This window comes from Podarcis muralis, chromosome 3, assembly GCF_964188315.1.
Source record: "Podarcis muralis chromosome 3, rPodMur119.hap1.1, whole genome shotgun sequence".
Taxonomy (NCBI): domain Eukaryota; kingdom Metazoa; phylum Chordata; class Lepidosauria; order Squamata; family Lacertidae; genus Podarcis; species Podarcis muralis.
In genome coordinates this window covers 65378173-65400923 of record NC_135657.1, presented here as the reverse complement: position 1 = coordinate 65400923, position 22751 = coordinate 65378173, and the positions used below count along the sequence as shown (strand labels likewise).

General features: G+C 41.7%; 1 protein-coding gene across 2 annotated transcripts in view; it reads left to right on the top strand.

Moving 5' to 3' along the window:
- NCOA7 (nuclear receptor coactivator 7) overlaps positions 1-22751 on the top strand; it is a 68421-nt gene that overhangs the window by 3252 nt on the left and 42418 nt on the right. For both annotated transcript variants that reach the window (XM_028723339.2, XM_028723337.2), the window contains exons 2-3: positions 14734-14877; positions 21981-22225. In XM_028723339.2, coding sequence (XP_028579172.2) covers positions 14828-14877; positions 21981-22225 — 295 coding nt within the window. In that variant the 5' untranslated portion in view covers positions 14734-14827. The remainder of the gene's footprint in view (positions 1-14733; positions 14878-21980; positions 22226-22751) is intronic.

The window sequence follows — 22751 nt, the reverse complement described above, 5'->3', positions numbered from 1 at the left end:
GTGGGTGTTATTTTTGTACTGCATTTACTGTGTCTTTGTTACACTAGCTTTTGTAATGAACAATGAATTTTAATTTAAAATGGTAAATATCTGACAGCTAATTGATTCTGAAACAGTGCTTGAAATAGTGTGTGTATATGCTTGAACAAACTTTAACAGCCGTTTTGAAGAGGGTCTTCCTAGTGTAATGCATGAACAAATATTTGCAGCTTTCTAAATCAATGTTTGTAGAAAGGATGACACCAGGTCAGGTTACAAACTGAACTGTCAAAAGTCATTTAAGGAAGCACACAAATGTGAGCATAGAAATCAAAATGGAAACTTTACCCAAAGCTTTGAATGTGGAAGACTTCCGTAAAGATGTAGCGAAGAATTAAGTATGTGTTTGACATGGTAAATTCTCTACCCGCTTACCTGGGAGTAAGACCCATTGAATGCCATCACTTATTTCTAAATAGACTTGTACAGGATTGCATCCTCACTTTTGACTTTGAAGCATCTCTTGAAGACCTTTTTATGCCAACAGGCCTCTGTAGCAGATTAATTTATTATTATTATTAGCATGTCATGTTAATGCTTATCTGTATTGTTTTTCAGGATGCTTTATATTTTAATGTTGTACACCACCCTGCTATTTTATGAAAATGGCAGTATGGAAATACTTTTATAAATAAGTAAGTAAAAGCAATCCCAGTTAGTTTTAACCATAGTTTGTCTTGATGATCCCAGTTACGGACCAAAATACAGTGAAACAACATTTTAATTTTCTGGGTGGCATATAAACACCAGTGGGCGCTTTATAAAGTGGTGGGAGAGAGACAAATTAAGCACCTTCCAGCAGTCAGGCTAAAGAGGCCAGAGAATTACCCTCACTGTGGTTTGCTTGGTGCATATGGATTGCTTAAATATGTTTTGCAAACTCAGTTGAAACTTTGATTTCACACCCTGGTCTGCAGTCTGGTCAATACTTAACCATGATTTAGGGATTAATAAATAACTATATTATGTTTTAAATGTATTTCCCTCACTGATTTTAATGTCTCTATAAAGTGGTACCTTGGTTTAAGAACAGCTTAGTTTATGAACAACTTGGATTAAGAACGCTGCAAACCCAGAAGTAGCTGTTTTGGTTTGTGAACTTGGAAGCAGAACATGTTTCGCTTCCTGTTCAGTATGTTCCATTTGTAAAGTGAGTCCCCCGCTGCTATGGGAAAGCACCCCTTGGTTTAAGAACGGACTTCCAGAATGGATTAAGTTCATAAACCAGGGTACCACCCTGTGGGGTTGGTTTGTTTGCTTTTAAGTCTTATTGTTTGTTTTAAGTCTTATTGAGTTGCCTAGGGCAAGATACTGTAAATTGACCAACAAATTTAATAAATAACAATAATAAAAGGACTAGGAAAGACAGAGTAGGAAGAAGAAGAGTAAGAAGGAGGAGTAAGAGTAAGAAGGAAAAAGATCTAATCTCAAAAGATCTGTGATTTTAAACTTGTTCATTTATGGTTAGGGGTGAGCAGTGTGGTGGCCAGGTTTGTACGTGATACCAAATTCGTGTGGGTAGTGAAAGCCAAGCAGATTGTGCAGTTTCAGAAGGATCTTGGCAAACTAACTCAAAGGGCGTATAGAGTGCAGTGCAAATAAGAATAATGTAATGGATGTTTGTGCTGCATAAACCTAACTTCACATATACATTGAAAGGTCTGAAACTGATGGTGACGTGTCAGGAAAGAGAGCTTGGGATTGTGGAGGGTAGCTCATTGAAATCATTGAGCTAGTGTGTGGCAGGTTTGTGAGGGTGATTAGGAAAGGGATCAAATAGAAAAACTACCAGTCAGTATGGCACTCCCCTTAAATCTCTGGTCTGGCTACACTTGAAATGCTGTGTTTAGTTTTGGTTTGCCCATCTCAAAAACAGGAACAGAAAAGGGTAGCCAGGATGAATCAAGGGCACTTTGACTATGAGGTAAGGTTGCAGTGGCTGGGTTTTTTTAGTTAAGAAAAATGTGACTGGGGGAAGAACCTAATAGTTATTTTAAACTTATATAGTGTGTGGGGAAGGGGCATTGAGAAGGTTCTCTCTCACGCAATAGTAGAACTCAGATTCAACCGATGGAACTGATTGGCAGAAAATTCAGGGCAGACCAAAGGAAGCAGTACTTGGATGGCTTTAAAAGACCTTGGACACATTTGTAGAGGGTGGGTCCGTCAGTGGCTCTTAGTCATGGTGGCAATAGGGGATTTCCAGGTTCATAGGCAGTATCGGTACCAGTTACTGGGGAGCAATAATGCTTACTGCCTTGTGAGTGTCTCAAAGGCATCTGGCTGGCCAACACCACTCTTGGGAAAAGAATGCTAGACTCTGTGAATTGATCCAACAGGGCTGCTCTCACAGTCTTAGGCGGCAGCTTTGATCATGCCATATAGTTTTATTCTAAAAGCTGCTTGAATACTTTATGTAGTAGAAGTGCTCAACCTAGAAGGTACTTAACAAATTGAAAGCTAATTAAACCTTTTTTTTTTTTAAAAAAAGGGGACAATGCAGTGTGGTTTAAGGCAGTGACTGAATGCATTGCCATTAGTGATACCATTTTCTTCTTCTTATGTTGAATTTTGTCCCATTCTTATTTATCTGTTTGGCAGCCAAATAGGGCTGTCTGTATCTAGACAGCTAGATACAGATATCTAGAAAGTTCCTTGAGCACACAGAAGCCATTACTGTACTTTGTTACAGTAATGGCTTCTGTGTGCTCAAGGAACTTTCTAGATATGCTGAGCAAAAAGAATAATAGCTTGTATATAAAAATAAAGAGAATATCCTGTTCAAACCCATGGCCCCTTACACCTCACTTAAAGCTAAGACATATGTTCATCATAAGGTTAATCTGCTGGGGTGGCTAATCTCTGGCCTTCCAGACATTGTTTGCTTACAACTTCCATTGGTTGTTCTAGCTGGGGTTGAGAGGATCCATTCCTACTAGGTACTTAGCTTAATGCCTCTTGAAATCAGTTAACATTTGGATTTTCTACCACAAGATGTGATGTTTACCAACTTGGACAGCTTTAAAAGGGGACTAGACATATGTATGGATGATAAAGCTATTGGTGGCTACATAATAATATATTAACTCCAATATCTGTGTTGTTTTACCCCCCAATACAGTTTTAGCTTTTGTGGTGACAACTGAAGCAAGCAGCGATAGGTTTATCTGTACCAAAAACCACTTCAGATCTGCCCATCCTTGACTCATTAGACAACAATGTTTTGATGTTTTTAAAGCAGTGCCATTTAATTTTTGTAGTCACTGACATTCTGCTTCTGTCCCACACATCATCTGTTGTATTTTATGTTTGTGTTGCAATCTTCAAAAATGGTAGCATGGTGGGCAAACTAATACAGTGGTACCTTGCAAGACGAATGCCTCGCAAGACGAAAAACTTGCAAGACGAAAGGGTTTTTGGTTTTTTGAGTTGCTTCGCAAGACGAATTTCCCTATGGGCTTGCTTTGCAAGACGAAAACGTCTTGCAAGTTTGTTTCCTTTTTCTTAAAACCGTTAATACCCAGGGTGCATTGCTTGAAGAGGTGCAGTTGCACGCGGTGTGGTAGCCTTTTTTGAGGTTTTTGAAGATTTTGGTGATTTTTGAATCTTTTCCAAAACTTCTTTTGAAACCGTGCTTCGCAAGACGAAAAATTCGCAAGACAAAAAAACTCGCAGAACGAATTAATTTCGTCTTGCGAGGCACCACTGTATCCTGGTTTGTTTTTCTTGAAATGAATTCACCTCATACATTTGAAGCGCATTCCCTCCCACCTCACCCTGGGAAGTGTAGTTTGTTAAGGGTGCTGGGGATTGCAGCTCTGTGAGGAGTAAACTGCCATTCCCAGGGCCCATGTTGAAATTGTAATGAAGGACTGACTTCCCACATGGCCATCATAAGAGGGTCATTGCATGAGCCTCCATGCTGTCATCATACGAGAGTCTGCCTCCATGCTTGTGCAATGTCCTTTGATGACATGTGGAAGTAGTGTAGAGATGCTATGCCAGGCATCCCCAAACTCGGCCCTCCAGCTGTTTTGGGACTACAACTCCCAACATCCCTAGCTAACAGGACCAGTGGTCAGGGATGATGGGAATTTTAGTCCCAAAACAGCTGGAGGGCTGAGCCTGGGGATGCCTGTGCTATGCAATGCCAACATTCATGAGAATAAACTGCTCTAGACGCTTCTGCTGCAGTGTAGAGCTATGGTGGTGCTTTCAAATGGTCCCTACGTGGTGAGTGTGAGGCGTACACTGTCACCAAGTCCTTGGTTTGTACTTGCTTGTTTCTGGCTTATCCTGATGGAAAACTGGGCCAAGATGGATTTCTGCCAAACAAGCTGCATTGCAACAGCAATGTGTGGTGCAAGGAACAGCAAGATCAAGTTGTGTCTGTCCTTTACAATAATTGCCTTCATGGACGGAATAAGCTGAACAAAACAGCATTCTCCCTCTTGGGACCCAATTAATGCCAAAATAGGCCCTGTGTATTCCCTGCATGTGCTGGTAAAGTTGCCCTAACAAACACAAAAGTGATTGGATGCTACTGTGTACCAACCAACCTTATCTCTGAAGGTGTTGGGTTGCAGATGCCGAATGCAGCTGGAGAATCATATGGGAGAAAACCATATTTTAGATATCCTGGCCATATACCACTTAGTTCTTTAGAGGCCGGCCAGAATGTGCATTTGCAGCTGACAATGACCTGGAATCAAGTGTTGCTAGAACTTAGGGGCTCCAGAGGTCAGTCTAGCCACCAGCTGACATTTATGATGCTTTTTTAAAAGGCAGCTTCAAGAAGACTGTGATCTAGTAATTGAATGTGGCCAACTCATCCAGGAAGGGGTGCAACAGCACTAAGCCCAGGCTTGTGGTTTGTTGCTCCTGGTTTCAGAGACAGGAGCGTGCATTATTAGCATTTTGCACATATAAAGTTACCATGATTTTGGGGTGTGTGTGTGTGAGGTGGGTCATGTGCTTTAAATGTATGGTGTGGGTCTTCCCACAGTAAGACTTAAAAACCACCGTCTGTTGTAACGTGCGAACCAGTTCCGTGCATAGATGGCATGCCTTCTGACAGGATGTAGTGCAGATAGGAATTCATATAGCCTGCAGACTGAGACCACTTGCATGTTGCTGTTACTCACACATTACTAGTCGCGCATAACACTTCATTGGGTACGGCTATCTCTGGCTTAAAGCCAATGTGATTTAAGTTGGAAATGCTGGCATCTATTGTTGGCAACTGCTTGCTTGATGCTTCATTACTGTGGGCAGTTTTTAAAGTGCTTTCTGTAGTTGAAATGAATCATACTAATGGCTTGAGTGCCTGGAAGCTAAAGTACTATCTACTGTACAAATGCCAATCGGGCCCCCTTTTCCATTACTCTCCTTGGCTGCTGATTTCAGAAGTGCAGATGATTAAAGTGAGTGTGATCATTACAGCTTCTTGAGAACTAAAACATTAACTTACTAGAGTCGCATCTTGCAAGCTTCTCTTTGAAATCCCATGGGCTAAGGGCAAAAGCACATTGGAAATATTTTTTTCTTACTATTTTCAAAAGCTGAGGTTTTAAAAGCATAACAAGAAAAACGCCCCTTCCTTTCCAACTATTAAATAGCTTGGTGTATGTGATATGTGAGTTTTTGTCTGTTTCTGGGGGGAAATTTTGGGGATGTGTCCAGGCAATGAATACATCACTCTGACACTGCTTGGTGGCCAGTGACTACATGCTTGCTGGTGAGTTCAATGAAGAAAGACTGGTGATGAGTCAAATGGAGTTCATTTAACTGGTCAATAAAGTTGTTACTGCTGTAGGAAACAAGGTTAGTCTACAATGCTATCTGTTGTGGAATTCAATTGTACTTTGATTAATCTGGAAGGTAACCAAGGCCTTGTTTACATGCTGAAGATAGAGACAGGTGGCAAAGGGGCAAGGTTTTTCCAAGGCCTTCTCTTTATTCTGCATGAACAATTCCAGATTTATGGAATTCCCATGTGCTAGAAAGATAGTAGGTGCTGCAGGCTGAGCGCATTTGTGACTACCAGGCAGCTGATAGATTTTAATAAATGTGGCAGTGCGTGGGGAGCCTCTTCCTACATGCGTTATAAACTTAAGTTCCTCACTTACGATTATGTAATAAGAAATGAGTGCTGCTCTTCTGGTTTATGTTGAATCTCCTTAATTAACTGATTCTTTGCCAGTTTGATTTATAATATTTACTTGAATCATGGAATTGCATACAAATCCTCCGTAAGTTGAAATGCCCCCCCCCCCTTTTGCTTAGGAAAATGTGTCTTTTGGACTGATAACAGAATAATTTATGGGATCCATGGGATCAATGGACTGAAAGGAGTGCACAAGGACCTAATTTGGACAGTGAACTTAGCCATGGCTTTGATGTTTGGAAACGAGTTGCATTGATCAAGGGGCTCTGCTTCTCCCTTCTCTCTTCCATCATGCACATAAAGAGGAGAGTGAACATGTCACCTTTCACTTTACAGTGGTACCTCGGGTTAAGTACTTAATTCGTTCTGGAGGTCTGTTCTTAACCTGAAACTGTTCTTAACCTGAAGCACCACTTTAGCTAATGGGGCCTCCTGCTGCTGCCATGCCACCGGAGCCCGATTTCTGTTCTCATCCCGAGGCAAAGTTCTTAACCCGAGGTAATATTTCTGGGTTAGTGGAGTCTGTAACCTGAAGCGTATGTAACCCGAGGTACCACTGTCTAACCCAGTAAAGGTCCCTGTTATGGGCAAACCTGGTGAACCATGGTGTGTTATAACTGCTTAGTTAAAACCTGGAACAAACCATGGTTTGATATCCTGGTGAGATTGGCAGGGATAGGGAACCTATGGCCTTCTGGATATTGCTGGACTACAATTCCCATCATCCCTGACCATTGGCCATTCTAGATGGGGCTGAAGGGAGCTGTAATCCAGCACCAGGCTCACCACCCCGATTTCGTGTGAAAACAGAAACTTGTAACCTTCATTGAAAGAGAAAGAGGGAAGGGGAAATATGTATGCCCGGTCAAATTGCTTGTGGTCTGAAAAAAGTTAATTCCTGTGTTTGCAACTAATATAAGGAACAACCTCCTAGATGTGGGAGCATATGCAGCATGCATAAAATCATGCTTTCTCTAATAAATGATTAATTGTTTTGGATATAATAACTGCTACTTCTGTACACAAAAACCTCCAAGGGGATTAGAATCTCAAATTTACATATACTGTAATATGCATTAGAAGAGTGAAAAATTCTACCCTTTTATCATTGTGGAATCACTTTGATTGTGAATATATCATAATGGTTAGGTGATTACCAGAAGTAACCAATGCATATTAAATAATATTGAGGGTGCACTCATGGAACAGAAGGAAAATAATTGCCGGAAGCCTCCGATTAGTACAGTAATTCTGCATGAACTCAGAAAATGAAAACTGAATGTTGATGTAGAGATCTTGAATTTTCTCAAGTTGCGCATATATATATATATATATGTTTTACCCTTCATGCTGTGCATTAGTACACTGTGTGCAGTGTGTTGGAATTAAAGTTGCTATAGAAACCTTAACTTTGGCTTTATAATGTGGATAATCTGTGGAGGGTTTAGCTGCCTGCCTCTGTACAAAAAATAGCATTCTCTGCATTGCTAAGTTACCATAGTAGTTGTTTCCAGGTTCTCTTCCCCCTCTTTTTTGGCATGCATAATAATGCATTGCAACATATGGTGGCTACCTTTTTTGACTCCCCCCCCCCCCCAGGCTTTCTCTCAAATGTTTTTAAATTAGTTTTCAAGCATCCGTAATTTTGAAGACTACGATGGCTAAAACGTATGTTTGACCTGAAAAATAGCTCTCTTCTGTTTTCTGTCCACATTGATGGCATTTACAAGTCATGCAGTGATGCATCTCCTCTTAAAAGGTTTTCTTCCCCATCCATCATATATGTGCTTACTCAGAAGTAAGTTTTGCTGAGTTCAGTAGGGGTTTGTTGCAAGCAAATACCATTTAAATCAGGGGTCAGCAACCTTTTTCAGCCGTGGGCCGGTCCACCGTCCCTTAGACCATGTGGTGGGCCGGATTATATTTTGAAGAAAGAAAATGAACGAATTCCTATTCCCCACAAATAACCCAGAGATGCATTTTAGATAAAAGCACACATTCTACTCATGTAAAAACACGCTGATTCCCGGACCGTCCATGGGCCAGATTGAGAAGGCGATTGGGTCGCATCTGGCACCCAAGCCTTAGGTTGCCTACCCCTGATTTAAATCCTAGCATGTGCAAAAATTCCACTGAGTACAGGGGATCAAATCTTCTTGTTTTAAGAAAATGAGGTATTAGATATACAGTGGTGCCCCGCAAGACGAAATTAATTCGTTCCGCAATTTTTGTCGTCTAGCGAATTTTTCGTCTTGCGAAGCACGAAATCCCATAGGAATGCATTGAAAATCAATTAATGCGTTCCTATGGTCAAAAAAAGTCCAAACAAAGCCAAATTTGGTACAACAACAGTTTATTAACTGCTCTTTAAAGTCACACATACTGTAAAGAGCAGTTCAAAAATTGAAGGGAAAATAAATTAACTTTATAAACAAAACATGTCTTTGTTTTTAGACAAAGAAAACAAAGTCGCGAGACGTTTTCGTCTTGCGAAGCAAGCCCATAGGGGAAATTCGTCTTGCGAGGCAAATCGAAAACGGAAAAACCTTTCGTCTAGCGAGTTTTTTGTCTTGTGAGGCATTCGTCTTGCGAGGTACCACTGTATTTGGGTTTTCCTTGCAGCAGAATCCTGTACTTATTTTTGACAGTACATAATCTGGGATGTCCACATTCTTAGCCATCCTTTGTGTGTGGGAGAAACATGACAGAGGTGACTTGAAAGGGACTCTTACACCCACTGGATCCAGTAACTTTACCAAAATCAGGGTGAACTTTTTAGAAACATTTACATCCTTTATGTTTTACTTTCTTTAACGTTAAAACCATCATGTGGACTTGCAGTGGATCCACAAGAGGGTGCTGCTCAGTCTCTTAAATTGACTAGAAGGCTACAGAACCAGTCTTGGAAATACTTGCTGCCTACATCTTATGAGTTTCATATTAGTATCTTATGAGTTTCTATTTGAACAGTGCACCCTTTCTTTTCCGGCTTGTGTGTGTATAATAAACATAATGTGCGAATGTGTTTTTAAAACAACATTACAGTAGGTCTGAGGTCAGTCAGTGAAGATAACAGCAGGATTTTTTTTCTTAACTCATTTACGTGCAGACTTAAAAAGTGTTTCCGAAACCTTTAATACTTGGTTCCACTTTTTAAAGCAATCTTTCTTTCTTCCCTACTTACTATTTCAATTTATTGAGCCAGAACTGTACATCTGCATTTAGTGTGTGGCTGCTTCCAAAAGCTTGGGTTCAATATTTCCTTCTCTTTTCTATCCTTAATTAATTAATTAATTAATTAATTAATATATTTATGGCCTGCCCTTAAGCAAAAGGGGCCCTAGGTGGACTGAAAATAAGTGAGCCAGAATGCATAATTTGACATGTTTCAAGTTTCCCCATCCTATTCCTCTTATTTCTGAAATGTGGGAAATGAAAAAAAAAGTCATTGGCTGCTGCAGGTATGTAAACAGTCCAGTGATGGCATTCCTTGCCGGAACAAACCCTTTCTGAACATTACTGGGGACAGAGGTAGCCACAAGCTGGCTGTGACATTTAGCTGTGGTCATATTCGCCCAGTTCAGATCACCATTCCTTGGTTCACAAACCATTAAAGCCAGAATCTTCCCACCAAAACATGGCAAGACTAGGAGGGAGATGGGATAACACTATGAGTCTAGGAACAATTGTTATCCCATCTCTATCCTCCTCTTGTCATATTTTGGTGGAAAATTCTGGCTTCAATTAAGCCAGAGTTCCCTGCTGCATCCAGACTTGGGAATTGTGGCTTAACATTTTATATTCTGTTCAGCTGCTTGTGCAAAGGGTAGAGAGATGTGGCTGTGAAGGGGCTGTGTACTGGTTCATGCGTACCTTACCTTAGAAGCCAGGGTTTTTAGCAGTGCATAACCTTCATGTTATGAAGGTTATGTTGCTTCATGTTGGGACGCGGGTGGCGCTGTGGGTTAAAGCCTCAGCGCCTAGGACTTGCCGATCGAAAGGTCGGCGGTTCGAATCCCCACGGCGGGGTGCGCTCCTGTCACTCGGTCCCAGCGCCTGCCAACCTAGCAGTTCGAAAGCACCCCCGGGTGCAAGTAGATAAATAGGGACCGCTTACTAGCGGGAAGGTAAACGGCGTTCTGTGTGCTGCGCTGGCTCGCCAGATGCAGCTTGTCACGCTGGCCACGTGACCCGGAAGTGTCTGCGGACAGCGCTGGCCCCCGGCCTCTTAAGTGAGATGGGCGCACAACCCCAGAGTCTGGCAAGACTGGCCCGTACGGGCAGGGGTACCTTTACCTTTACCTTTAACCTTCATGTGTTTGACTGGAGGTGAAATCTATGTGCTTCCACTATCTTGAAAAGAAGACAATATGTTTGGATGCTTCTTCCGTTCCTTTCCAGGTGTGTTAGTATTCAACTAGTTCTTAATGAAGTTGCACTTTCCCTGAAAAACCAGCTTCAGGGTTATTATACATCCAGCTTTGGCAGTAGAAGCCCATGTGGTGTTTTGTGGCATCAAGTGTCGTTTACCAATTATGACTGATTTGTTGAAGGCAGCTGGTCCTGGACCTGGGATAATTGGGCTATGGCTGTCCCTTCTATGGTAACCTGCTTAGATTGCTGCAGTGTGTTAAATTGCGGGTCTACCTTTGAAGATGGTTCACAAGCTTCATGAGGAAAGAATACAAGTGCCAGTGACCTTCAATGCATTCTTTTCTTCTCTGAGGTGACATGGATGTCAACAATATGGTACTTTGCGCTCACTAATTAGGCAGGCAGTTTCTCATGAACTTTCAGTCTTATTTGTGGTGACTGCATTTTGCCTGAAGAAACAACAAAGTAAGTGGTGGCTTACTCCGATTTCTACTGGTTGTAGCGTTTCTGCCTCTGTTTCAGTCTGTCACAACTGTAGTGTTGTTCTTAAATTGCAGACTCTGATTAAAGCTAGTGAGATGGCATTGTTAGCTGGAAACTGATGTTATGCCTAAACTGATTGGGCAAAATACTGTGGATGGTGTGTATTAATGCTATTCAGTGCAGCCTGCTATTGAATTTGCAGAAATGGAATTGAAAGGTTAAACTGTGTTAGTAAAAGCATTTATATTTATTCATTCCATTTATTTCCACACTTTTCCATATCCATGGTTTTTGTATTGTGGTGTGTGAAGCCTTAGTTTTCCTCAGGTTCTTCTTGTTGAGAAGGTCAATAATGGCAGACAGGCAGCGGCGGAGCAAGCCAATTGGGCACCTGGGGTGGCCCACATGCCCTGCGCCCAGGGGCCAGGCCAGCTGAGCCAGGACGCTCTGCGGGGCCTCCAAGGAGTCTGCCTGCCTCCTCCCACTCAGCTGCCCTACAGCTGAGGGATAGGCTGTGGACGGACCGTTTGGGGCATTGTGGAGCCTGCGGGAGCCCAAGCCACTGCATCACTCCCGGTGAGTGCTGCCCGCCATTTTGTCACCCCCTCAGTGGTGACTCCCAGGGCATCCGCTCCCACCGCACCCCCCTTCCTCCATCCCTGCAGACAGGATGCCCTTGTGCCACTATTAATGATCTTTCCATGGTCATCCACATGGGATCATTCTTGTGTGTGCTCTCAGTTTGTGTCAGGCAGGTGTGGCTAACCTGTGGCCTTCCAAGTAGTTTTAGACTCCCATCAGCCCTGGCCAGCATGAGTAATCATTAGGACTGATGGGAGCTCCAGTGTAGGAACATAGAGGACCTCAGGATAGCCACCTTTGCTGAAGATAACATTTCCCAAAAGCTGGACCATGTACCAGAATCCTCTTTGGTGAGCAGATATTTTGTGCCCAATGTGTTGGATTCCCTGAGGACAAATAGTTTGAATACAGCTTCTGGCAAATGTTCCTACAATTTGTTAACTAACAGATTTTTGTTTACAACATCTACATATACTCAAAACCAGGGGTCGGCAAGGTTAACCAGCCATGGGCTGGATCACTCCTACGGAGATCGTCCGTGGGCCGGACTCGTGAAGCATGGCCCCGGAAATCGCGTCTGCGCATGTCTGTGGCTCCAGAAATTGCTTCTGTGCGTGCCCAGATGCTGAAAATCACACCTGCACAGAAGCATTTTTCAGCGTCTGGACATGCGCAGATGCGATTTTTGGTGGCGCTTGTTTAGCGCAGCGCACGTGGGACTCACTGAGCGGGTGGCTCAGTTCGGGGGCAGCTCGTGGGGTGGTAAAACAGGCTTCTTGGGCCGCACGTTGCCAAGCACTGCTTAAAACTGTATAGTGATCACCCTGAACCACATTAGTTCTAAAGAGTATGCAGGAAACATTGTCGATCATTCAGCAGTGGTATGCTGTTGAGGAAAAAGTGTCTCTAGGTTGAATACAGCAAAGAGGCTTGAGAATCCTGGCCTGTTTTGGCACAAAAGCCGTTCTTGGTTATCTCTTGATTCTGAAGTAAATGTTGACCAATTAGTTTCAGTGGTAGTAATACAGCAATTGTGGAAAGTGATGTGTATTTTATTGTATCTATTTTAAAAGTTCGGTAGTCATCCCTTTGACTCCTACTTGTGGTTCTTTTCAAAGAGCGGACTAGGAAATAAAAAAAAAGAAGTGGGGAAAGAAAAGAGGAACACTAGATATGGTAAACTTAATTTATGGTTGCAGGGAGATTACTAATGCCTTCTCCAAACTGTCTCCTCCCACCTTTGATTATTGTTTCTTTTTCTTTAGAGCACATGGGAGTGATCTGACTTCCTTTCACTGAATCTTTGAAGATATACTTAGTGCTTTTGTTTATTAGAATAGTTCTCCAGTTTTGAAGAGGTTAGCCCTTTTAGGACATTATTTTTATTCTACAGAGAGTTCTAATGGTACTGTATTATTTTTCTAAATTGTTTTTTTTTTTACCAACTTTTCAGATTAATCTTCCAAACAACTAAAAATAAAGGCACTACAGTCATACCTTGGGTTGAAGTAGCTTTGGGTTGAGCATTTTTGGGTTGCGCTCTGCAGCAACGCGGAAGTAACGGAATGCGTTACTTCCGGGTTTCACCGCATGAGCAGACGCTCAAAATGACATCACGCGCATGCACGGAAGTGGTAATTCGTGACCCGCGCACATTCAGACACGGGTTGCGTTCGCTTCAGGATGCAAACGGGGCTCCGGAACATATCCCGTTCGCATCCAGAGGTACCACTGTATAATGATTAAAAACACAGTATAATTGGGAGTGGGTGGTGCTGTGGTCTAAACCACTGAGCCTTTTTGGCTTGCTGACCAGAAGGTTGGCAGTTCGAATCTGTACGATGGTGTAAGCTCCTGTTGCTCTGTCCCAGCTTCTGCCAACTTAGCAGTTTGAAAGCACACCAGTGCAAGTAGATAAATAGGTACCAGTGTGGCAGGAAGGTAAATGGTGTTTCCGTGTGCTCTGGCTTCCATCGCACCAGAAGCAGTTTAGCTGTACGTGAACAAACGCCAACTCCCTCAGCCTGAAGCGAGATGAGTGCTGCAACCCCATAGTCACCTTTGACTGAAGTTAAGTGTCCAGGGGTCCTTTACCTTCTACCTTTTTATACACAGCGTAAAAATATTGAGGAGAGTATTGGAATATTCACAGTTATAATCATACTGGCTACTATTCTAAGTGAAAGTCAAGAAATATATATTATGTGGCCCACAATAAAAATAGAAGGCTCAATTGTAAAATGCTTTCTGGATTTTTATTTTTTTTAAAAAAAGCAATGTAGTGATTGTATTGGACAACCTTGGTTTGGCTGGTTCCAGGGCCATGCAAATGGCATCAAGTGCCAAATGCAGCCTTTGGATTGTGTGATGGACCTCTGTGATTTAGACATACTGCAGATTATTTGCACTAACAGTGCTATGTGGGAAAACGGTGCACACTCTGTGAAACGAAGATGCAAATTGCCAGATCTATTTTCTATCACAAGTGAACCCCCCTCAAATTTGTGTTTTGTTTTAGTTCAGATGCCTTGAATGTTCTGTCTTTGTGTGTGTGTTTCTTTCTGAGCATTAAAAAAAAACAACAGAAGAAAACAAACAGCACTCAGGTTGTTCATTCTTTCCAGGTTTCTTGTATTTTGTGGATATATGGACAGAGATGTTTAACCTGTTGATAGAACCGCAGCACAGTGCATTAAAATAATTGCAGTTAGATGGTGAATGAATTCTTTGTGAAGTGGTTTTAAAGGCAGTTCATTAACGTTGATGTCAGACTTCTGTTTTTATTTGACACATATACACACACACATAAAATCCCATGTGCAACTTATGTTTCCCTATTTGTGTTTCTATTTTAAGGAGCCTTGTGTTCCCCATGCAGTGAATTGAGCCATGACTATTGTTTTTCTTTTGTTTTGTTTTTGGTACAATAAGCTTTGTCATGTGACAGTGCTTTCACTGGTTTAATTTACCATGCTGTGGGACTATGCACTGTAAGTCTTCCAAAAAAAAAGCAGCAGCAGCAGCAGCAGCAGCAAGTCAGGTGTTGTCGACATGTTAATTTCTGAGCTTCCTCTTTTCCCCTTCCTCAGTGATAACTGCATGGATCGTGTGTGAACATGAGACACTAACTGGAAGTTCAGAAGCTCAGCCACTTCACCTTACACTTTTTACTATTTGTTTACAATGGAGATCAAGGAAGAGAAAAAAGAACGAAGACAAGGCTATTTTGCCCGGTAAGCTATTTGCTGCTCTTTCCGTTGTTTCAAAATGCAACTGTGGACTTTCCCCTCTGTCGGTCCTAACGTTTTAATCTAGGGCAAATACTCTGACGGCATTTTTCTACTTGCTATGTGAGTTACGCTTTGCTTTCTTTTTCTTTGTTGTCTCTGAGTATCCACACTTCTGTGACACGTACAAGTTAGAGCCCCCAGAGTGCAACTAATTTCAAACTGCTTTGAATCTTTTTATTTTATTGCTACTGTATGTTGAATCTGGACGTTAGGGATCTGCTTCCTGTCTAACCTGTTTAACCCTGGTGGAACCAGGCTGCAAGTCACAAGTCTTTTCCACCAAGAATGTAGTGCAAGGGTGGGGAATCTGTGGCCCTCCAGAGGTTGCTGGACTACTATTCCCATCATCCCTGGCTGGAGCTGATGGGACTTGTAGTACCACAGCATCTGAAAGCCTGGGAGTCCTTGACCCCTAATGCTGCAAGGAAGGTTTCTGAGTACAGCACACGTCAGTGTTCATAAAAGGAAGAATATTAACTTGAAAAAGAAATGACTAACAACACTGGTATTTCATGCACCTCTGCAGACTACTAAAATAAAATATATAGGAATTAAAATTAGTAATTAGACTTAGTTACCTACAGCTTACTGGCTACTATCCAGTTCATTGGTACTTGGGAATAAATTACATTGCAGTCAATGTAGTTTTCTTAGTAAATATGCTTAGGATTGTGCTGCACGTGTGGTTGGCAACATTTCATTTTTATTTTTTTTACCATGGTATATAAAAATAAACATTTTTATTAACTTTAACACAGGTTTGTTATACTTGAGCCATGGCTTTTGAATTTTACTTCCCACCAAAGCCTAAAGTCTTTTGTTAGGAAGTTGACCTTCATTTTAAATAATAGGTATATTTAACTTGCTATGATCAAATTATACAGCTTTCTTGGTTGAAAAATGAAAGGGGAGGGGAAATCTGTTTTTGTTCCTTTAAACATACAGTTTTGTTTTTGTTTTAAATCTGCTGTAGCATCAGCAAAAAAGAGCTGCTGTGGTGGTTCTGTGCCATCTCTGCTCTTCATTCTGTGTTTATTGTAGGTGAATTATAAACACGCTCCTTGATGTAACAAAACCAGATTGCCACGGTGGAATGTAAACTGTAGTTAAAGTGCGGTAGATCTTTTAAGGATTATTTAACTGTGCAAACGTGCTGTTATGACACCTTTTTGGAAGAAAAAGAAGTGCATTTGAAGGTCATGAAATAATTTGTGAATTGAAAGGCAGCAAAGTTGTTAAGATTTCCAGGGTTGTTCCCCCCCCCCCCCATTATTATTTTTTGAAATACCCACAGGAGTGATCAAATGCTGTGAATTGGGGAACACTCATTCTGAAGAAACCATATTCCTAGAGAAATATTTAGCACGTTGCCAGTGATAGACACTCTATAAAAGCAAACTCAGGGGCCAAAGCACTCCTACAGGCCTCTTTGGCCAATCCTCTCCCAGGCCATCCCTCTCAACACCTTGCTCCATAATACTAATGATTCCAGTAAGGCAAGGCACTAGGGTGAAACTAGCATCTCCATTTCCAGCCTGGACACTGAGGTCCAGCTCCGAGGGCCTTCTGGCGGTTCCCTCACTGCAAGAAGTGAAGCTACAGGGAGCCAGGCAGAGGGCCTTCTCGGTGGTGGCACCCTCCCATCAGATGTCAAGGAAATAAACAACTTATCTGACTTTTAGAAGACACCTGAAGGCAGCCCTTTTTAGGGAAGTTTTTTAGTGTTTGATGTTTTATCGCTTTTTTGTTATTATTAATAATATTCTGTTGGGAGCCGCCCAGAGTGGCTGGGGAAACCCAGCTGGATGGGCAGCGTATAAATAAAATGTATTTATTTACTTATTTATTTATTTATTTATTTATTTATAAAAACAGGCAGTCAGTTTTGGTGTGTTGAGTGCTTAATATTCCTCTGTGGCAACTCTGAGCAGGTTTGGTTATTATTGGCTCAGTCAGCATGGTGAGCCTAATCTTGTCACGATCCTGTAATCCTGTGAAGGCAGAACAAGTGGTGATGCCCAGCACCGAATGTGGCTTGCCATGTTTTTGTTTGTTTTATTTAATAAATTTACATCCTAACCTTTCTCTCATGGGAGTCCAGGGTGGCAAACACAATAGTGTTGAAATAATATAATTAAAGTAAAATAAAAACATCTAAAACTAACCACAGCTGATAATTTCAAATTCCACAAACTGGGAACTGCCACCAAACAGACCCTTATAGTCGAGAGTTGCTGTGCAGTACATTTTGTGAATAAACAATCCCCTTGGCCAAATCAGCAGCAATTTCCTTTCTCTCTGTGGCTCACTGCACCGCCCCCCCCCCCGTGCTTTGTTTAGGTGTAGGTGAGTTGCAGTGGTGTAGCGTGGGGGGTGCAGGGGCGCCAGCTGCACCGGGCGCAACATCTGGGGGTTAGGGGCGCAAATCCACGGGTTAGGGGGTGCAAATTATTTGCCTTGCCCCGGGTGCTGACAACCCACGCTACGCCACTGGTGAGTTGTATTAGGTTTTCCCCTCTAAGATCGTTTCAGACTTATTTTTATGCCGCAATGACAGATTTTTTGCTCCCTGCTTATGGAAGCTGTTTCCTATTTTGGAAACCTTGGTTTCGAAACAGCTAGTTTTTTAAAAAAATATGAAGTGTGCATGGAAAGCTGCCCAATAACACAGCACACTTCCCTACACAAAAGCACAACCAAAATCTTTGATTCCTACCATTTCCAGTAACAACCTTAGGCATGGCTCAGAAAAAGTCACCAGTTGGTACAGTACAAGCGCACCACATATTTTGATGTGAAAAATGTACCCACAAATCTGCTCTGGGTCTAAAATGCATTATTATGTGTTTCTTGTGTTTGAGAGTATATCTTTTGACATTATATGCACCTCATTTTTAATTTAAAAATATGGAGTCATTTTTTGTTTAAAAATAGAGTATCTTTTCTAGACAAACAGAACCCTTCTCTCTCTGGAATGTTTTTATTGTTGCCCCCGCAAGGTATCTGTGTGCTTTAGTTTTGCTCATAATTGGGTGTCCTCTCCCTTTCCCCTGTTTTCTTTTTTGCCTTTGCTGTAGACTGAAATAATAATTGGTTTTGTAAGCACAATGTCTGCATACTGTAAATAGTTTTATCTGCCAGACACTCTTGTTTTCCCCCTCTTGGTGAAATTTCAGATCACGGTTAAAACTGTGGGATAATTGATCTGTTTCGAAAGAGCCTGTGGCAAGGATTCTGAGGCTGTGGCCTAGTTAGTGAGCAAGCAAGGACAATGTGTCTACTCAGAACTGTTGTCATGGGGGGGGGGAGGAGTGTTGTAGGCCATTGACCCAGACTCTAGCTCACTTCAGGATATTCAGAGATAGAGATCACAACCAAGAGATAGCAGTCCAGCTTCTGCTTGAAGATCTCCAGCAAGGGAGAGCCTCCCACCCTTACTGAATTATTGGTTCCATTGTCAAGTTGCTCTTAGCACCAAGAAGTTTCTTCTAATGCTCAGTCAAAATCTCTGCTCTTCTGTAACTTAGATCTAGCTGTGTTCAGAGGCAGTAGATAACAAGTATTATTTGCCGTCTTCTGTGTCCCTCAGGTATTTGAAGACTGCTGTCAAGTCCCCCCTCAGTCTTCTCTTATCCAGGCTAAGCATGCCCAGTTCCTGCAACCTTTCCTTCTTCATTTTCATACCCCTGACCATCTTAATTGCCCTCCTTTGAACTTGTTCCAGTTTGTATTTCCTTCTTAAAGTGTGGCATTTAGAACTGGAAATTGTTCTACGAATGAATAAAGGGAAATACAGTGGTACCTCGGGTTAAGTACTTAATTCGTTCCGGAGATCCGTTCTTAACCTGAAACTGTTCTTAACCTAAGGTACCACTTTAGCTAATGGGGCCTCCTGTTGCCGCTCCGCCACCGGAGCACGATTTCTGTTCTCATCCTGAAGCAAAGTTCTTAACCCGAGATACTATTTCTGGGTTAGCAGAGTCTGTAACCTGAAGCATATGTAACCCGAGGTACCACTGTAAAGGGGAACTATTACTTCTCCTGTCTTGGAAACTATAGACTATCCAGTGAAGTTGTCCCATTAGTACAAGGACTTCAACTTGTGCAGAGGAACTTCTCGTCTTCCTCCCCAGCACCACCCTCCCCCCAAAAAAAAATCTGCTCTGAGTTTTGTAAGGAAAAGTGGGGCAGATCCCAAAAGCTAAACCACAACAATGATTATTCCAATTGCTCCCTTTGAGTTCAGTAAACAAATAACAGGATAATCTCTACTAGGTACTTGAAATAAACAGTTTCATAAATGGGAGGGAAACCCTGTCTGTTTTGTCTGTGCTCTCTTTCTGTGTAGCTTTAGCCTCTGATAGTGTTGATTTTCTCTTGTAGGGGAAAGCCAGTTTCTTGGTAGAAATGTTGTGTTAAAATGAAAGGGAAAGAAAAAAACATTTTGAAAACGTTGCATAGCAAGGATCCACATGCTCTGGCCTTCAAAAGCAGGATGCTAAGCATATGGTTTAAAAACATTTGTTCCTTTTTTGTGTGAATGGAACAGGTTTGACTTACCTGTTTTCATTCTGCAAGGTGCCCTATTTTGGGACAAGGGACTTCAGTGGGCAATTATGGATGAGAATAGCAAGGTAGTTCCTCTTAGTTGTATACTATAAAACTCTTTTCTCCCCTTCAGGCTTACTTCCTAATAAATTTTATAGAACACCTGGCATATTTGGGGGCTAGTTTTTGCACTTTTTGCAAAGTAAAAACCACTTTACAACGTTCTGTTGTCACCAGGTTGAATAACCTAAGAAGGAGTTACACATATTTGGAGCATAGGAGCCTACCTTAAACTGAGTCAGACATACATTCGTCTAGCTCAGCAATTCCTGGCAGTGGCTCTCCATCTCTTCAGACAGGGCTCTTACCCAGCCCTATGTGGAGATGACAAGGATTGAGCCTGAGACCATCTGCATGGATAGCAGATGTTGTACTCCTGAGCTGCAGTTGGAGTAGGTTGCCTCGATTCTTTATCCTGTTAAGGACTGCTAGCTCCTGACAGTGCCTAGTAATGGCAGGGTTCCTGAAGGTATGTCTGTATTCCCAAAGTTGTACCATATGTTGTGTCCAGGTCTGATGCTGGATCCCACGCAGAAAGCGGCAAGAGGGGTCTGGTCAGAAGTTGCAGGACCATGGACAGCTCTTACTCAGTTACTCTGAGGGCCCCAACGTTTTTGCAAAGTTTTTGTGTGCTTCTAAACTTGGGGTTCCACGAAGCCTACTGAAACCTCTGTCTTGTGCACGGATGGAGGGGCAAGGCAGCATTCTTGGATTGTAGAGGTCCCAGCACACTAGGCTCCTCTTGTGCTGATAGTAGTTAGTAGTGTCATCTCTGCGGCTGCCCCAGAGAGCAGTTTCACTCCGCATCCTTAGCCTCTTTCCCTGGTGATAGGCCATTACAGAAGCATATATACCTTTGGGTCCCTTACAGCTCTACATTTCTACGAAAGTAGAATTAGTTGGCTCTACTCATTGCTGGCTTGACTTGAGTCTCCAAATTTCTTCTTGCCTTCCTCTACCCAATATAGTTACGACACTGACCAGCAGAGTAGCTATCCAGAAACTCAAAACAGGACCCTTTTTCAGCCCTTTCTAGAGATACTTGGGGTTGAACCTGGGTCCTTTGGGCATTCAAAGCATGTACTGTGCCATTCCACTTCAGCCCTTCCGTTTCCTACTTTCTCTTTGGCTCAAGGTGACTTACCACTATAATTAAAAACAATAACATAATTAATGAAGATGTAGTACAGAAATAGGGGGAAATATTAGATCTCACTTTTGAAAGAAAAGGTTATTCTTCATACATCAATGGAGTCGTTCAGATCTCTCTTTTTTGTAGATGTTTATAAGAGCCTCAGAACAAACATGTATTAGAGGGCACTGATTTAGATAACCTTGAATGAATGACATGTTGTGAAAACAAAGCTAATAATAAAGCCTGGGCAGCTGACTGTGAAATTATAAGTTTAGACGATGACATAACGAATAGATGCTGGCCAAATATATTAATCAGTGTAGTATTGTTTGAGATGGGGATTAACATAGAACCTTATTTAGGCTCATATGGGCTGGAGCCGGCTTTGCTTCCATCAGAAACTGGTCCCGTGTTGCTCCAGTAACGTCAGACATCCAAGCTCACGTGGGAGGAGTCACCTTGCCACTGCTCCTTCTATCCCAGCAGTTTCTCAGTTTCTTGGTCAAGTGATGTTGGCATGGGAAGGATATGCCAGATCCTCACATTTGCACGCAAACTCCTGATGTTACCCGAGCAGCATGATAAGATGACATGTTGCAGCAGCACATAACCTGCTGAAATGAAGACTACTTTGCCATGTAAAGTACGTTCAAAAAATGAGAGAGATAAAACCTCAAGTTTAGCCACAATTGGGATTTTATTTGTAAAAAGAAAAAGCCCAATATGTTTTGGCCTGTGATTATTTTAGGCCTTCGTTATTTTAGGAACAAGGCACCACGTGCATTTTTATCAACTAAAAACCAGTTTAAGTATATTTACGTCATTTATATGCTAATATATATTTACTCAATGTAAAATGTAGAAGTAGTTTGCAGAAATCTAGGTTAATAAAGTCACACTGTCACTTTCACTGAATATTTATGTCATGTATTCAATTGATCGATCAATCAGTCATTCTATTACGGTCAAAGATCAGACAACAGAAATAACATTAATAACATCAGCACCAAGGGGCAGAAGCAGTAGACAAAATTGAAAATGTGATATGTATTATTCCTTTTACTGCTCTGGTACAGGTCTAAGATAATCACAGGGGTGTAAATAGTAAAATTATTATTATGGAATTTCATCAGAGAAATATTGGAGGGTATGCTAAATTAGATAAATAAAGAATTGTTATTCTGATCATTGCAATTTAGCAGGATCAAGGTACATAAAATTATAATGATCAATGGTTAGCCAATGAGATTTCTGCAAATTAGCTTATTGTCTATATTGCTTTATTGTGTTTCTTTTTTTCTAGTTTGAAGAAGAAGAGGCTAGCTAAGCAAAATTCAGAGGCAGCCTCCTCAAATGCTTGTGGGATCCCCACAGGTAGAACTCAGGCTGGAAGAGATGATGGAAGCAAAGCTGTTCAGGTGCAGACCAATGGCTCTCAAGAAAACGGCAAAAAGTCTGGGGAAAAGGAGGACTTGGAGAAAAAGAAGAAGAAAAGCAGTCAGCCAAAGGATATTAGGCGCACAGATCTTAAGCGATACTATAGTATTGGTGAGTTTAAGGCAAATACTGTATTACCTCTTTGAAATCTTTTAAGTACTTTTAAAGTGTAACAATCTGTGGTGTTATGTTTTTTCTTCTCATTATATTGCTGCTATACTTTCAGTAACCTTCTGTAAGTCAATATGGACTATATAAACACGTTTTAGTTTTATAAGCTCCCATTTGGATTCTGTAACATTGCTGAATCTTGGCAGGACTGGTTAAGTGTGCGAAGTCCATCTGCAAGCACAGATTCTATGTATTAGAAATGACAGAAGTTTCTTAGCATCAAAATGAACTATCATTTTACGTATTTGAATGTAGTGGATGAATGGTTTGGCTTTTACCTTCAGAATGGGCACCTGTTTCCAATCTGGCACCTTGTAAGTGGCGGTTGGATCCAGCTAGACTGGGGAAGGTAAAGCGTAGTGGAATGAGTGTAACTGTTTGAAAGGATTCCTAGCCACAAGGAATTCACCTAATCTCTCTGCTTCTTAGCAATTTTTCATTTTGTTGAAAACATTCTATTTTTAGT